The sequence below is a fragment of the Camelina sativa genome, chromosome 7, assembly GCF_030686135.1.
Source record: "Camelina sativa cultivar CO46 ecotype springtype chromosome 7, ASM3068613v1".
Classification (NCBI taxonomy): Eukaryota; Viridiplantae; Streptophyta; class Magnoliopsida; order Brassicales; family Brassicaceae; genus Camelina; species Camelina sativa.
The window spans coordinates 2,401,262-2,417,052 of NC_141886.1; the positions used below are offsets into that span (position 1 = coordinate 2,401,262).

At 38.3% G+C, this 15,791-nt stretch overlaps 4 protein-coding genes and 1 long non-coding RNA gene across 5 annotated transcripts; all 5 read left to right on the top strand.

Moving 5' to 3' along the window:
* The first annotated feature begins 633 nt into the window (after nucleotides 1–633).
* On the top strand, nucleotides 634–2,720 carry LOC104699988 (putative F-box/LRR-repeat protein At3g58920). Its single transcript, XM_010415420.3, has 3 exons — nucleotides 634–1,697; nucleotides 1,914–2,057; nucleotides 2,134–2,720. The coding sequence occupies exons 1-3, from the start codon at nucleotides 789–791 to the stop codon at nucleotides 2,461–2,463; spliced, it is 1,383 nt and encodes a 460-aa protein (XP_010413722.1). The 5' UTR covers nucleotides 634–788; the 3' UTR covers nucleotides 2,464–2,720.
* A 314-nt stretch (nucleotides 2,721–3,034) lies between these two features.
* On the top strand, nucleotides 3,035–5,416 carry LOC104699990 (F-box/LRR-repeat protein At3g59250-like). Its single transcript, XM_010415421.3, has 4 exons — nucleotides 3,035–3,255; nucleotides 3,568–4,556; nucleotides 4,665–4,820; nucleotides 4,914–5,416. The coding sequence occupies exons 2-4, from the start codon at nucleotides 3,615–3,617 to the stop codon at nucleotides 5,235–5,237; spliced, it is 1,422 nt and encodes a 473-aa protein (XP_010413723.1). The 5' UTR covers nucleotides 3,035–3,255; nucleotides 3,568–3,614; the 3' UTR covers nucleotides 5,238–5,416.
* Nucleotides 5,417–5,913: 497 nt separating this feature from the next.
* LOC104704214 (putative F-box/FBD/LRR-repeat protein At3g59240) lies at nucleotides 5,914–8,027 on the top strand. Its single transcript, XM_087458252.1, has 4 exons — nucleotides 5,914–6,840; nucleotides 7,044–7,133; nucleotides 7,228–7,489; nucleotides 7,891–8,027. Exons 1-4 carry the CDS (start codon nucleotides 5,926–5,928, stop codon nucleotides 8,025–8,027), a joined length of 1,404 nt encoding a protein of 467 aa, XP_087314378.1. The 5' UTR covers nucleotides 5,914–5,925.
* A 1,390-nt stretch (nucleotides 8,028–9,417) lies between these two features.
* LOC109125562 (uncharacterized) lies at nucleotides 9,418–10,428 on the top strand. The gene is made up of 3 exons (XR_002032667.2): nucleotides 9,418–9,491; nucleotides 9,555–9,621; nucleotides 10,329–10,428. It is a non-coding gene; the product is annotated as an uncharacterized LOC109125562 (long non-coding RNA).
* Nucleotides 10,429–10,696: 268 nt separating this feature from the next.
* On the top strand, nucleotides 10,697–12,887 carry LOC104699991 (putative F-box/FBD/LRR-repeat protein At3g59240). Its single transcript, XM_010415422.3, has 4 exons — nucleotides 10,697–10,901; nucleotides 11,045–12,024; nucleotides 12,112–12,252; nucleotides 12,335–12,887. The coding sequence occupies exons 2-4, from the start codon at nucleotides 11,068–11,070 to the stop codon at nucleotides 12,713–12,715; spliced, it is 1,479 nt and encodes a 492-aa protein (XP_010413724.2). The 5' UTR covers nucleotides 10,697–10,901; nucleotides 11,045–11,067; the 3' UTR covers nucleotides 12,716–12,887.
* Nucleotides 12,888–15,791: the final 2,904 nt, after the last annotated feature.

The window sequence follows — 15,791 nt, forward strand, 5'->3', positions numbered from 1 at the left end:
CTAACAATAGATTCTGACAGTCATTTAGATGCGCTTGACGAGACATCCTGAGTATGTGATGTAGATACTGTTCACCATCAATAGTTAAGTCTCTTAAGGGTTGGGGAACACACTGACGCAGAGCTCCAACGGGGCCAATTTATACAATTTACGATCAACTACTCAAGCATAGGGCATTCAGATAGAAGCCGGGCAAAACTCCCACTATCAGGACCGAAGTAAATAGAATCAAGATGCAGAGTTCTAAGATTGGTAAAGATAAAACCTCTTAGAAATGAGAGACCAAGTCCACATCCAAGTTTCAGCTTAAGCAAGTTGCGGCTCTTGTCGAAGACTCTAGAAGGCAGTGAAGGTATTCGGGAAAGTAAGATCTGTTGCTCCACGTGTCAGAGCTATGCGTGTCCAATCCGTAACAAGATTTTTGTCAACCCCCCCCCCCCCCCTCTTGATGGTATATGAGAGATGTAAGCCAATTTATACATTTTAGCATATCATGAAGGAAAAGCCCATTACGGCTTAAAACAAAATTGAAAGCCCATTAAGGCTTAAAACAAAATTAAAAGCCCATGGCTTCGACTAGTCCAAGCGGTGCGTTTTTTTATCATAAGGGCCAAAACGTAGCGTTTTGTAGACACCAACCTAACCTTTGTTTAATCAAGAATGTTCAAGAAAAAAATGAAGCAGTTTCTTATTTTCTTCACTCTCCGTCTTCAGGATTAAATTCCAAAGTCGTGATCTCATCATCTTCGTTGAGTTTGTGGTTCGCTAGGGTTTTTAATTCGAAGAAGATGGATCGGATCAGCGGTCTACCAGATGAACTTATCATGCTAATCGTGAGTTTTCTTGCTGCAAAGGATGCTGCGTCTTTGATTACCTCAAGGAGGTTTAGGAATCTCTATACCATCATACCAGATCTTGAGTTCGATGACACAGCTCAGTTTCAGGGGAGGTTCACGGATCTTGTGAGTAGAGAAATGGCTGCTCGGCTGAAAACTACTACGCGCATAAGGAGATTCTCTTTGAAATCTAAAAGGGGTATTGATCCAGATCGTATCAACCCCTGGCTACGTGATGTGTTGAATCATCGTGGTGTCATGGATATTAAGATGGGCATATATGGTGATAATGGGTATACGTTGCCTTTGGAGATCTTCACTTGCAAGACACTCAAGAACCTGAAACTTGGGAGGGAAATTGAGATCAGTCTTGTCCCTGAGAATGCTTTGTTACCAAGCCTTGAGACTCTCGTTTTAGATGACTGCGTTAGGTTCTGTAATCCTGTTGATTGTGCGTTCAAGGCGTTTCTTTCGGCTTGCCCTGTGCTTAAGGAGCTAACCATTGATGGTATGTGCTGGGAAACTTGGGAATGGTCAGGGATCGTGTCTAGTCAAAGTCTTCAAAGACTTACAATTGGTCGTGAGCTTGTAGATTTTGAAGGGCCTAATCCACAGTACATTACTTTTGATACCCCAAGTCTTGCCTACTTAGAGTACGGTGATTTTGTCCCGGATGGGTATACAACTGTTAGTTTCGAGTCCCTTGTGGAAGCTAAGCTCAATCTTCTTGTGGTGGTAAATCGCCGATGGCATGGTCGGTTTGCAAATGATGGTGATGTCTTGTCTAGCGATGCAACAAACCTGATTCAAGGGATAAGAAATGTTCAGATCCTGGAATTATCATCTCCTTATACTTTTGAGGTAAGTGTGTTATTTTGTAGTTTGAGGTGTAATTACAGTTTGAGACAACAATAGAACATGAATATGTGAATCCAAGAGCGTGCATCTTAAGTTCCATAACATGTTGCAAACGTGTTTCCTTAGGCTTTGTTCCAAACATCTGAAGTTCCATAACATGTTGCAAATATGTGAATCAAGAGCGTGCATCTTAATTAGTTGATTTGATTTGATTTTCAGACGCTTTACTTCTTCCGTGAAGCAATTCCAGTATTAGAGAAGCTACATCATCTAACTATGATAAATGATGATATGGGTTTCTGTTGGAGGTTTCTTCCCTTTTTGCTAAACAAGGCTCCGAATTTGAAGACCCTTGGTATCGAGGTATGATAATAATGTATTTTGGACAAACCATTATTTCCAAAACATCCTTGTGTATATTCTCAACCTATTGCTGCAGGGTGGAGTGCACTGTCTTGAACCTGACGATGCTGAAGAAGAAGCTGACAATGTTGATGAAGAACCTGACTATGTGTGCGAGTGTTTGTCGGGATATTCTTGTCTATTGACATGTTCAGTAGAGGTCTTGGAGATAACTTTATGGTATGGCGGGACGACTGGTGAGTTGCAGCAAGCAAAACATTTCTTAGGAAAGTTGCCACGTCTGGAGCTGCTGAAAGTTCGTACTTGGAGAAGAATAAGCGATAGTGACAAGTTAAGAATCCACACGGATCTTCATATGTTTCCGAGAGCTTCATCCAACTGCAGGGTCCAGCTCAGTTTTGTTTGAAAAACAAACGTTGGTCCTCCCTAGTTGCTTAAGTCTGTTGGAACATGAATCGGTTTTTGTGCACATTCTTGGTCACTTTTATCTCCCTGTGATCTTTTATTAACTGGATTCTCCTAGTTATATTCAGTCTGATTCTATCTAGTTTCTAGGCATGATATATGATGTGTAACTCAGTGTGCTTCGATGGGCTCTTAGTTTATGTCTCAGATGATCAAATTGATTTTTTTTTTTAATATAAATTCTCCTAATTTTAAAAATTCACTTGGTCAATTGACCCACATACTCCTACACACTACACTACCCTGCCCCTGAATGGATAGGAATGAGATCATGGAAAGAAAAAAACGAGACCAATTGAGCATCCCAAAATTCATTGTTCATATAAATTGAAAATTAGTAAGATTCATAAAATTTTGTAAGTAAACTTCCTAAAAATAACACGTACTGTATATTCTAAACTCTTAAATACGTTTTCTTCATAATTGTTAAGGAAAATTTTCTTTTATATTTTTTGTTAAAATTACAAAAGTAGAGTATCAATATTAAAATATTAGGTAAGAAACTAAAAATTAGGAAGTGGGGGTTTTATCACAAAAACAAGAATACCACTTGAACGACAGCGTTTTTAGGAGCCCTCACTCATCTAGAATGAGAGAGTGTTCCCGTCCCGCCACAAAAACTATTTCAGAAAACCCTAATTTCTTCTGTGACCTACTACCAAGTAATAACATATGTGTCAGTAGCAACGTTTGTGTAATTTTGATGGACTCTGCGCTAAAACCCAAGTAAAAGGTTCCTCATTTCTTCTTTTTACTCTTTTAATTCTGTCGAATTTTAATTGTTTCTTCTGGCAATTTGTTTCTGTGTGTGTGTGTTTGAAACTGGTTTTGCAATGTGAGATTTATCATATATGAAAGAGCGTATTTGGAACCAAGTAAAGTTTCCTGTACTTTCTCTAGTGTCGAGTTTGAACTTTTTTTTTCTAGCAATTTTGATTTTCTGAAAGACAAGAGACTTTGAAACTGGTTTTGCAATTTGAGATTTGAGGAAGGCGTATTTGGAATGAAGCTTCTTGATTTCGATGATTTTTTTATATTTTTGTAGGTGTTGTAACTCTTTGTTGAGATAGATAGATACATAGATCTGTCACTATGAAATCGAAAGAGACGGACTTTGGTCCCAGTAGAGATATAATAAGTGGTCTACCAGAAGCTCTGCTTTGCCACATTTTGTCATTCCTTCCCATTGAAGACTCTGCTTTGACTTCAGTTCTCTCCAAAAAGTGGCGCTATCTCTTTGCTTTCAGACCAAATCTTGATTTCAATGGCACTGTATATCTAAAACATCCTGAAGTACTGGTTGACTACAACGACATTGATCGGAGTTTTATAGATTTCGTGAATAGAGTTTTGGAGTTGCAAGGGGATTCTACTGTCAACAAGTTCTCTCTTATGTGTGGACGTGGCGTTGTTCGTTCCGAATTTGTCATAGAATGGATATTAAACGTGCTGCGACGTGGTGTTACGGATCTTGATTTACGCGTTACTCTGGATGAGGGTCGTCTGCCTTCAAAGATCTTCGAGAGCAAGTCACTGGTTAGGCTGAGGATAGAATCTGGAAATGTTTATGGTATTGATTTTGAACATGTTTCTCTTCCGAAGCTTAAGACTCTCTACCTTAATAAAGTTATGATAGGAGACACTGGAGATTGTTTTCACAAGCTTACATCTGGTTGCCATGTCCTCGAGGAATTACTTCTCATTAGAGTTTACTCCGATTTGTGGAACCGCTCTCTGTCTTCCAATTCACTCAAGAGACTAACGCTACATCATTGTGGTGAAGAATATGACCATAATCCAGATACTGTTTCGTTTGATACACCAAATCTTGTTTATTTTGACTACTCTGATCATATTGCACGCAAGTATCCAAAAGTGGACTTTGGTTCCCTTGTTGAAGCTACTATCGATCTTGCAATGACATCTCATCAGTATGCACATGCAAACTATGGAAATTTGGTCGGCAATGCATCAGATTTTCTTAAGGGAATCTGCAATGTTCAGATCCTTTACTTATCTGCCAGCACTCTCGAGGTATGTTAGCTTAGCATCGATAAATTAAATGTTTATTTTGGGTTAATGATTGGATATAGATGAAGAATGATGATATCTCTCTCTATATATATATGGCTGCTGTTTCAGGTTCTTACTTTCTGCTGTAAACCAGTGCCGGTATTCAACAACTTGATTCATTTAACTGTGGAGACCCATAGAGTAGGATGGGAATCTGGAATCGGATGGGAATCACTGCCAACTCTACTCAAGAACTGCCCAATTCTAGAAACTCTTGTATTCGACGTACCAAACACATATCCTTTTAACTGCATCTGCTATAACTCACTTTTCAAACAAACTAGATTTTTTTTTTATGTTGTTTACTCTGTGTTTCAGGGACTCCTCCACAAATATACAATCAAATGCGGGGATGTTGACGGGTGCCTATGCAAATTTTCAGGGGAGGTTCCTACTTGCTTATCTTCAAGTCCAGTGAAGGCTTTAAAGGTACTGAGATTTGGTGAAACTGGTATAGAGAATCAGATAGAGCTGATCAAGCACTTCCTAGAGACAATGCCACGTCTTGAAAAACTGACAGTACACTACGATACATCCATAGATGATGATCTGATGAAAGTGTCAAGCCAACTTAACAACTTTGCAAGAGAAGCTTCACCAAACTGCGAGATCCATGTAATCTCTGATCGCCTCCTCAACTAAAACAAGATCCTCTTCTTTCTGCCTTTTGTTCTTTAGTTATTGTGACTTGTGTACGTGTCGGTTTATTTGTCATTTTGATTGGGAATACTCGGTTCTTAGCTCCAGTTTCGGTTCTTAGCTTGAGTAGCTAATTTGTCATACAATACGTAAAGAAAATATGTCTTATTAATTTTCTGAAACAGAGCATTCTTCTTTTAATCCAAAATTAAAGAACGCATCGCACACACACACAAAAAGAACACGCGGAGCACGTGGACACCGATAAACAGACGTGGAAACCCCAAAACCTCCGATTTCGTCACCGCCACGTCACAGTTAAGAATTTGTGTTGTAAAACAAACTGACCAAGGATTGCAAAAAAAAAACCCTAATCTACTCTTCCGCCTCACCTCTCGCTATCAATCTTCAGAGTTGTTGATTTTGATATCGTTGCCAAGTGAGGTTCACGATTTCTTCTAATGATGATTTTGTGATTCCTTAATTAGTTTCGAATTAATTTTATTGTTTATCTAGCAAATTTTGCTTTTATGCGGGTTGTCTCTGTTCCATTCGTAACTTTATTTGTTCGTCAAGCATGTGTGAAAGAAACCCTTTTACGTACTTACTCGAGATCTATCTATCGTATTATATATATATATATATATATATATATTTTTAATCAGGTTTGTCACTATTGAATTCAACAAAGATGGATATAGATACAATCAGTGATCTACCAGAAGCTCTGATTTGCCACATATTGTCGTTTCTTAACATAAAGGAAGCTGCTTTGACCTCACTTCTCTCCCAAAAGTGGCGCTATCTCTTTGCTTACAGACCAAATCTTGATTTCGAGGATTCCGTACCTTTCCATCCGATAATGGTTTACCGAGAGAGGAATGAGGTTCAAAGGGAATTTATGGATTTCGTGGATAGAGTATTGGGTTTGCAGGGGAACTCTACAATAGATAGGTTCTCTCTCAAGTGTAATGGTCATTATCCTCCAGTTCGCGTGTCTAGTTGGATATCAAATGTGATAGAACGTGGGGTATCGGATCTTGATTTACACGTTACTGTGGTTTCGAAACATTCCATGCCTTCAAGTGTCTTTGCGAGCAAGTCACTTGTTAGGCTGAGAATAGAAATTGTATGTGCTTTCGTCATTGATTCGGCACATGTTTTTCTTCCCAAGCTTAAGACTCTCCATCTCAAGTCTGTTGGAGATGTTGACAGTTTCCTCGTCAAGCTTATCTCTGGCTGTCATGTCCTTGAGGAGTTAGTTATGATTGATCTACATTGGCGTGGTTACTGGAACCGCTCTGTGTCTTCCAAAACTCTCAAGAGGCTAACGGTACACAGTGTAGCAGGCGTAGCAGGGGATGCAGGTCCTTATCGTATATCATTTGATACGCCGAATCTTGTCTACTTTGAATACGATGAATATGTTGCGGAAAAGTATGAAACAATGAATTTCGACTCACTTGTTGAAGCTAGAATCGGTCTTGTAATGACAAGTCGTCAGATTGCACATGCAAGCTATGAAGATTTGGTCGTTAATGCAACAAATCTATTTATGGGGATAAGCAATGTTCAGATCCTTCACTTGAGTTCCGACACTCTAGAGGTTTGTGTCTTAATCCCATTTTTCAGGTTTTCTTTTTTTTAATCATATCTTTCGGTTACCTAGAAATTTAAGGAAGACAAACAACCAACCAACCTAGTAATCTGAATACCCTTTGTTTTAGGTTTGTATTGATTTGGTTTTTGTTTCATCTGGTACTTACTTTCTGTTGTGAACCAATACCGGTTTTTAAAAACCTGATTCAGCTAACTGTTACGACTCACGAAGACTTGGGATGGGAATCATTGCCGGCTCTACTCAAGAACTGTCCGAAACTAGAAACCCTCGTCTTTGAAGTACCAAACACATATCCTTTTTACTGCATCTGCTAACAGAATTTTTCAAACAAAACTAAGATTATAAAAGTATTTTTTCATGACTATAATTTAGGGACTCTATCACAAAAGCACAATTAAATGTGAGGACGCTGACGGGTGCCTATGCAAATCTTCAGAGGTGGACATTCGTAGTTGCCTATCATCAAGTCCGGTGAAGGTTTTGAAGGTACTCGATTTTGGCTATCTTCCTTGTTACAGTGAAGAAAATGAAACGAGGAAGGTGCAGGTCAAGTATTTCCTGGAGACAATGCCGAATCTTGAACAAATGATACTGTTCCACCATTCTCTAATTGATGAAGATTTGAAAAGCCAAGGTTAGTTCCTAGAGGAGCTTCATCCAAGTGCAGAATCCAATTAATTAATAATGGATAACGACATCTCACCAACTTATCTTTACTCTTTGTTCTAGCTTTTAGCACAAAAGCATCTATGTTCCGTTAATGGTCCCTCATAACTCTTTCAGCTTCTTGACATGCGTTTTTCCCTCTCTTTTTTTTCGTGTGTTGTATACTTCGTGTTTTCGGGTTTTCAAGTTGTTTAATTAACATAGCTTTTGTTCTAGTTCGTAGTCCAAAATTATTTAGCGTCTCTGTTATGTAATATGTTCAGCTTCTCAGTATATGCATTTTCACTTTTCTTTATGTGTTGTATACACTTCATGTTCTTTCTCAACGCAAATAATTTATTAAGATGTGATTTTTTATCCATTTATTAGGTATTCAACAATCACTAACGTCAACCCGTAGTCTTGATTTTTTCGTTGCTGTTGTTGTTGTTGTTGTTGTTGTTATATTTGGCTTCTATAAAACCTATACAGTATTAGGAAAAGAGGTTTATATAAAGGACTACTAGAAGGAAGATATATACAACGAGAGCTACGTGAAGGAAGATACGACGAGAGATGTATATAGCTGAGTATCTTTGTTTCCACAGCTTGGACTTAACTTGGAGCCAGCAGTTGAGGTTCTCTAATGGCACAACGAGATTAAACTTTTGGGAAGCATCACGAAGACAAGAATAGAATAGAGAAAGAGTGTCAAACACTATCTATGCTCTTTGTATTGGTGAAGGTGAAATGATTTGTTTTTAAAATAATCAATTCACAGATTTGCCAATATTATGGTTGCTCATGTGTTTGATTTGATTCAAGTTTATCTTATCTCCTTCAACCAATGATCCTTCAACCAATATTATGGTTGCTCACGTGTTTGATTTGATTTGCCAATATTATGGTTGCTCATGTGTTTGATTTGATTCAAGTCCCAATTCTTACATGACAAGTGATCCTGGTGTTGTGACTTGTAAGGAACTACTTACTTCTTTTAGTATAGAGAAGAAGCTCAATCGTCAAGTCAGGCAAGTCAGACTCATTACTCACAATCACTCAAACATTCGTTTCAGTTCCCCATCCATATATATGTGAGACTGAGATTTCTTTTTTTTTCCTGCTTTTTGGTTTTCTTTTTCCTGCTTGTGCTTCTCTAGATGATGGATATATTATTAGGGATGATGCTGAACTCGTGGACCCAAATGATGGTAGAATCCTCTTCAATGTAAGTCATCTCAAAATCCTCTGATTTTCCTTATTTTCTTCTGTTTCAAGTTTATCTATCTCCCTCAACCAATGATCCTTTTGTTTTTTTTTTTTGTTGAATAACAAGGTACTACTGGGGAATTTGGCGACAAGGCACCAGAATTCTAAGCAAAACCCTTTTTAACAAAAATTCCCTTCCACAGGTAATAAACAATTGAGGTAATAAATAACTTCTTGGATGTTTGTTAGGATTAGATTCATCTCTTCACTTATATTTTTTTAGATTCATCTTGTAGTCAATGTAATTGTTAGTTTATAAAAAAAAACTCATCACTGGGGACAAGACGCAAAGGCTCCGTTACTGTTTTCGAACAAGTGAGGCAAGTTGTTCCATTACTAAAGAAAATCACTCATTGAGTTCGGTTCAGTTCCACATCCTTAAGTGAGACTGATATTTTTGGTTTTGTTGTTGCTTCTTGTGTAGACTTATATGGAGGTTCACTTTCTTCCCATTAATGTTAGGATGATGCTGAATTATGGTCCCAGTCGATGGAAAATAATCATCTTCTTATTGCTCTGTAAGTCATCTCAACATCCTCTCTGCTTTTCTTTATTTATTTATTTTTGTTTTGTTTCAAGTTTATCTATCTCCCTCAACCAGTAATCTTTTTGTTTTGTTTTTGTGTTTATTGAACAACAAGGCACCAGAATTGTCTCAAGCCAATGGAAGTAACCAGAAAAATGTATAAAGGTGATGGAAGTAATCAGAAAAATGTATAAAGGTAGTTGACACTCACGTGCCTCTTGTTATAGTTTTTCTTATGTGTTGATTCTTTTCACTGCAGGGAAACGACTGTTGAAAACGTAGCTAGCACTACCAATCTGACTCAGCAAAATCAAAGCCATCACAAGGTAGCTCACATCCTTAATTCACAACCGTTCTAATACCCAAATCTGGTTTCAAATTCCTCTTGTAATAGTTTTTTTTTGGCGCGTTCATTGCCTCACTGCAGGGAAACAAGTGTTAAAAACATAGCTAGCTCTACGAAACTGATTCAGGAAAATAAAGCCCTGACAAGGCAAAAGCTAGATGATGCAGAATCAAGATAGGTGAGCCAAATTGTTACAAAATCAGCATGATTCACTCGTAATCTCACTGCATAACTGAAACACACAAGTCTTAAAGCTCGACATGTGTAACAGCAATGAACAACAAGGCAATGCATCTAGTTTCACTGAGGTATAATTGTACTTCAAAAATTGAATACTAAACGAAACCAATGCCTTCTGTCATTGATGCAGGTTTTGGCGGCTCCAGCTTTCATCTGCATTATGTGATGGAAAAAATCATCTTCTGCTCTGTAAGTAATCTCCAAATCCGTTGCGTTTTCTTTATTTCGTTCTGTTTCAAGTTTATTTATCCCGCAACCAATGATCCTAGAATTGTAGACATCAACGAAGGTAATCTCAATCCAAAACCAACAACTCTGCTCCACGGTCATGTATGCCCTTCAGTCACTAAGTGCACTCGCGGAGGAGAATAGAAAAGTCGTTGTGCTTCACGGTTGCTTGTATAACTTTCTGTTAGTCTCTCTCAACTCTTGTCATCTCTTTTTCAGGTTTATGTCCGAGAGTAAATTGCACCTTACGTTTCAACGGCTGAATTTATGAAGAAGTTCCAAACAAACACCAGAGACTCTTTAACAAAAAAAACAGAACCATACAAGACCAGACAAAAAGATTAATTAAACAAAGGAAAGCTACAAAAAAAATGTTTGAAGAAAAAGAAAAGATCACAAGAGAAAGTACAGACAAAACCGAACAACACTACACATCAGATGATAAGAAGAACAAAAAGACAAGAGAAAGTACAGACAAAATAAGAACATCATTGACACGCTTGACACGTAGTCATGATGAGAACACGTGGAAGCCCCAAAAGACTCTTTGCCTTTACACGCGGACATGAGAAGAACACTTTTGAGTTGACACCCAAAGAGTGTTCGCCTTAACTCTCTAACCGACGTGACCCTCACAAATCTCAATTCAATTATACGAAAATCGGAATTCACCAAATATCTCGGCCACGATTTTAGAAAAATAAAAATAAGAACATCCTGATCATTCCCTCTCTCAATCAATCTCCCATTTATGCTCTTTTAAGTCAGATGGTCACTGATCCTAATTACCAAGTGAGTTCTCTGATTTTGTGGTTTCTTTTAGAGTCCAAAATTAATGACAATATGTCTTCTTTTCGAGGACGAAGATCGTACAAATGGCTTTACAATTGTTTTTGTGTTCTTTTGAGTCAAGATCATGTCTTTTTTTTTTTAAGGTTTGAGATCTCATTATGCCACTATGAATTCTAAAAAGATGGAAACATGGAGCAGGCGCAAAGATATAATCAGCGATCTACCAGAAGCTCTTCTTTGCCATATAGTGTCGTTTCTTTCCACAAAAGAAGCTGCGTTAACATCTCTTCTCTCTAAGAAATGGCGTTATCTCTTTGCTGCCAAACCAAATCTTGATTTCGATGATTCCGAATGCTCGCGTCCTGAACTGGTCAACCAACTAGAGACCAATGAGGTTCATATAACTTTTATGAGATTCGTAACGAGAGTTCTGGCTTCACAGGGGGATTCTACTATCAGAAGTTTCTCTCTTAAGTGTGGACATGGTATCTATCCAGTTTTTGTCTCTCGTTGGATATCAAATGTGATGCTACGTGGGATATCGGATCTTGATTTACGCGTTACTGTTGACTGGAAGGATTTGATGATGCCTGCACGTGTCTTTACGAGCAAGTCACTAGTTAGACTGAGAATTGAAACTGGAAATGGTACTATGATTGGTGGTATGCATATGGAACATGTTTTCCTTCCAAAGCTTAAGGCTCTCTATCTTGATACCATTACCTTTGGAGACGGTGATAATTACCTCGTCAAGCTTATCTCTGCCTGTCCTGTCCTTGAGGAGTTAGTTATGATCAATCTATGTTGGGATGGTTATTGGCACCGGTCTGTGTCTTCCAAAACCCTCAAGAGACTAACGCTACGTTGTCAAGGCTATGACCAGAATCCAGATAGTGTTACATTTGATACACCGAATCTTGTCTACTTTGAATACTCTGATCATGTTGCGCAAAAGTATGATATTGTGAAATTCGATTCACTTGTTGAAGCTAGTATCGGTCTTCGAATGACACGTGATCAGCATACACTTGCGAGCTACGGAGATTTGGTCGGTAACGCAACTGATCCTCTTACGAGGATAAGTAATGTTCAGATCCTTTACTTATATGCCAGCACTCTTGAGGTTTGTATCTTAGTACCTTCCCTTGTTTCAGTAAGTGCTACATGGGCTTGCAGCAAATGAAGTTGATCTGTTTTTTTTTTGTTTCAGGCTCTTACTTTCTGTTGTAAACCAATACCGGTATTCAAAAAACTGATTCATTTAACTGTCAAGACTCACCGGCAAGTAGGATGGGAATCATTGCCGGCTCTACTCAAGAAGTGTCCAAGTCTAGAAACCCTCGTTTTTGAAGTACCAACTCATATCCTTGGCCTAGAGCATAAAATATTCAAACAAAATTATAGGCTTTGAAGTTATTTCCTCTGTTATATAGGGACTCCATCACAAGAAAACAGTCAAGTGTGAGGATGGTGACGGGTGCCTATGCAAATCGTCGTCGGAGGACATTCGTAGTTGCCTATCATCAAGTCCGGTGAAGGTTTTAAAGATACTTAAGTTTGGCGAAATTTCTTTTTACTGCGATGACACGGAGAAGCAGAAGCAGATGGAGCAAGTCAAGCATTTCCTGGAGACAATGCCGAGTCTTGAACAAATGATTGTCTGCTACAATACACGAATTGATGAAGATTTGAAAGGCCAACTTGAGAGACTAGTTCCTAGAGGAGCTTCATCAAAGTGTAGTATCCAACTAATATGTGATCACGTACTCGCACCAGTTTATCCTTATTCCGGTGTCATCGACTATATCGAATAATTGGGACTTGCAGAGCTATGGTTCTAGTTTTTAGCACAGAAGTATATAGTTTGGTCTATGTTCTGTTATTGGTCCCTTCTTACTTTTTCACTTTTTTGTATGTGTTTGTTGTATACTTGATGTTTTCTCAAGGGTTTGAAGTTTTATATATATAACATAGCTTTTAGTTCTAGTTCGCAGTACAAAATATTCCTACTTGCCCATCACTAATCAAGTCCGGTGAAGGTTCTAAAGATATTGGAGTAGAAGAAGCATCAAGTAGCACCACTATGCATATTTTACCCGTTTCAATTCTGAGTGATTTCCTTTTTATTGTTGCTCGTTGAACGTTCCTTTTACCCGTATAACTCATCACCGATGAGCAAAAAAAAGTTTCAGTTGTTAGGATTGGTTTTCCGGCGATGATCACTTTCACTGGAATTGGGCTCTCGTGGCGGCGGAGGTTGGTGGAACAACACAGACTCTTGAGAGAGCGAGAGTCTGTGTTTAGTCCTTAAAAAAGGATGTATTTGGTTTCTCCTTAAAAAAGAATGTATTTGGGTTCTCCATATTAGAAGGTCTTTGTTTAGTCCTAAAGAAAATAAAATTAGAACACAGACTCTTGAGAGAGCGAGAGAGATAGAGAGTGTGAGAGATTCTAGTGGCGACGACGAGAGAGAAAGCGACGAGAGATGGAGAGTGTTCGATTCTACTGGCGGCGAGATCACGGTCGATTCTAATGGCGACGAGAGATACATGTGAACTAAGTCAGCGGAGGTAACTTTCCGTGTTCTTCAAAACCCTAATGATCGATATTTGTATCGGGGATTGCACAACTTAAACAAATAAAGATTTTGTGTGAAAGAGAAGCAAATTCTTTTATTAATCGGGGAAAACGTGAGATCGTCACTTAAAACAAGTCGGGATAAAGCTTGCTAGTTCGTTTGACGAACTGAAAATAGGAATGAATTATACGAAAGACAATAACAGTTTTTGATGCAAAGTATTGCTTTGTAGGTATTGTTCGCGGGTCAGGATGATCTTTCCAATAAATGTCTTGAACTATTTATAGCTGAGTGTAGAGTTAGGGCACTCTAGGGTTTCTGCGCGAAATCCCGAAATTGTCCTCTGCGGAGTGTTAATGGACTTTCTATCAATTTTGTCGGGCCGAAATCACAATTAACAAGTCTTGTTGGGCCGAGTGGCATATTGGGCGCAGCCCATATCCAACAATCGATTTGATTATTCGTGTGAATGTTTCGCTTTTGAAATTAAGAGTTTGCGCTTCGTATATAGGATCTTATTAGTTAAGGAATGGGTTTATTTGTTTCTTTTAGGTGAAACGAAACAGGTCTTTGTGTTCGTGTTCCAGCCAGGAAGGACTGATACAAAAAGGGTCGCCGGCTGTGTTCAAACTGATCGATGTAAAGGTAATCTAGGTCTTTGTCTTGTCTGCTTCCTCGAATTTTTTCTCACTTAGGCTGGTTGTTTTAACGAAGCTGCTTCTATGCAGATCGGAGATATGCTATTGTTTGAAGAATGAAGAAGATTCAAGATTCAGAACCAAACAATAACAAAACCTTCGCCTATACGGTAACAACGTCAATCTTGAGTTCTTTTCATTGTTTTATTTGTTGCTTCTCTTGATGATGAAGATACATATATAATATGGTTCACTCTCTTTCTTCGCATGTATAATTTTTGGGACGACCGGCCCAACAGCAAGTCACCTACAATGAGAAAATCCTCTGTAAGTAAACACTTTAAGATCCTTATCATCATGATATTATTACCATCTGTTTCAAGTTCTATGATCCCTCAACCAATAATAATATCTCTTATCTTTTTTATTCTCTACGCTCAGAATCCAAGATGAATAATGTCTGGTGGAAGTATTGTTTTCGTGCCTTTCTTTTTCACAAGAAACTCCACAACGACATAGAAAGGTAAATATTCTTGGGGCTTACTGTGTGTTTCTTCAACTCTCATCTGAATGTTTTGCTTTCTTAAACATGACGTTTGTTTTATATATAGGATCTTAATTAATGGGTTTGTTTATTTTGGAGATTCTGTGAAACAGCCTTCCACATAAAACAACTCGTCACCGGAGGAGAGAAGAAGCTCATTGATGTTTTCCAACAAGTCAGGCAAGTCGTCCCATTACTCAACCAAATCACTCAATACGTTCGCTTCAGTAGTTCCCCATCCATAAGTGAGTCTAAGATTTTTTTTGGTTTTCTTGTTTGCTGCTTCTCTAGATGATGGGGGACATATGGAGGTTCACTCTTTCTTCCTGTTAAAAACATTAGGGATGATGCTGAATTATGGACCCAAACGATGGAAAACAAATCCTCTTCTTATTGCTCTGTAAGTTATCTCAAATTCCTCTCTGCTTTTCTTTATTTTATTTTCTTCTGTTTCAAGTTTATCTATCTCCCTCAACCAGTAATCGTTTTGTTTTTGTGTTTGTTGAACAACAAGGTGCTACTGAAGTGGAACTCGACAATGCACCATAATTGCCTCAAGCCAAAGGCAGTAATCATAAAAATGTATAAAGGTATTTGCCATTATTTATTACTTTCCTGATACCCAATTTGCATAAAGGTAGTTGACATTCTTAATAACCATTCTGATAACCAAATGTGGTCTCACGTTCCTCTTGTTATAGTTTATTTTAATGTGTTGATTCCTTTCACTGCAGGTAAACGAGTGTTTAATACTTAGCTAGCACTACCAATCTGAGTCATCAAAATCAAAGCCATCACAAGGGAAAAGCTAGATGACAGGTGCGTCATTTATTGTTTCAAAATCAGCAAGCCCTTCACTCCACAACTCCAGCTTTTGCCTGCACCACAAAGAAGTACACCACGTCTGCCATAATTCAAGGTAAATACCTTCCATCAGAGATTATAGTCTTAATTAATAACGATTCTGATACCCGAATCTGGTTTCACGTTCCTTTTGTAATAGTTTTCCCCCCATTTATTGCCTCACTGCAGGAAATCATAGCTAGCTCTACCAAACTGATTCAGGAAAATAGAGCTCTCAAAAGGCAAAAGCTAGATGATGCAAAATCAGACAGGTGAGCCCAATTGTT

What these genes read in the sequence shown, in the direction of transcription:
- LOC104704214 (XM_087458252.1), top strand. Translation starts at nt 5,926, where the DNA reads ATGGATATAGATACAATCAGTGATCTACCAGAAGCTCTGATTTGCCAC. An exon ending in TGAGTTCCGACACTCTAGAG is followed by an intron (nt 6,841 to 7,043) that starts GTTTGTGTCTTA and finishes AACCTGATTCAG; the next exon opens with CTAACTGTTACGACTCACGA. An exon ending in TAGAAACCCTCGTCTTTGAA is followed by an intron (nt 7,134 to 7,227) that starts GTACCAAACACA and finishes ACTATAATTTAG; the next exon opens with GGACTCTATCACAAAAGCAC.
- LOC104699991 (XM_010415422.3), top strand. Translation starts at nt 11,068, where the DNA reads ATGAATTCTAAAAAGATGGAAACATGGAGCAGGCGCAAAGATATAATC. An exon ending in TATATGCCAGCACTCTTGAG is followed by an intron (nt 12,025 to 12,111) that starts GTTTGTATCTTA and finishes TTTTTGTTTCAG; the next exon opens with GCTCTTACTTTCTGTTGTAA. An exon ending in TAGAAACCCTCGTTTTTGAA is followed by an intron (nt 12,253 to 12,334) that starts GTACCAACTCAT and finishes TCTGTTATATAG; the next exon opens with GGACTCCATCACAAGAAAAC.
- LOC104699988 (XM_010415420.3), top strand. Translation starts at nt 789, where the DNA reads ATGGATCGGATCAGCGGTCTACCAGATGAACTTATCATGCTAATCGTG. An exon ending in CATCTCCTTATACTTTTGAG is followed by an intron (nt 1,698 to 1,913) that starts GTAAGTGTGTTA and finishes TTTGATTTTCAG; the next exon opens with ACGCTTTACTTCTTCCGTGA. An exon ending in TGAAGACCCTTGGTATCGAG is followed by an intron (nt 2,058 to 2,133) that starts GTATGATAATAA and finishes CTATTGCTGCAG; the next exon opens with GGTGGAGTGCACTGTCTTGA.
- LOC104699990 (XM_010415421.3), top strand. Translation starts at nt 3,615, where the DNA reads ATGAAATCGAAAGAGACGGACTTTGGTCCCAGTAGAGATATAATAAGT. An exon ending in TATCTGCCAGCACTCTCGAG is followed by an intron (nt 4,557 to 4,664) that starts GTATGTTAGCTT and finishes CTGCTGTTTCAG; the next exon opens with GTTCTTACTTTCTGCTGTAA. An exon ending in TAGAAACTCTTGTATTCGAC is followed by an intron (nt 4,821 to 4,913) that starts GTACCAAACACA and finishes TCTGTGTTTCAG; the next exon opens with GGACTCCTCCACAAATATAC.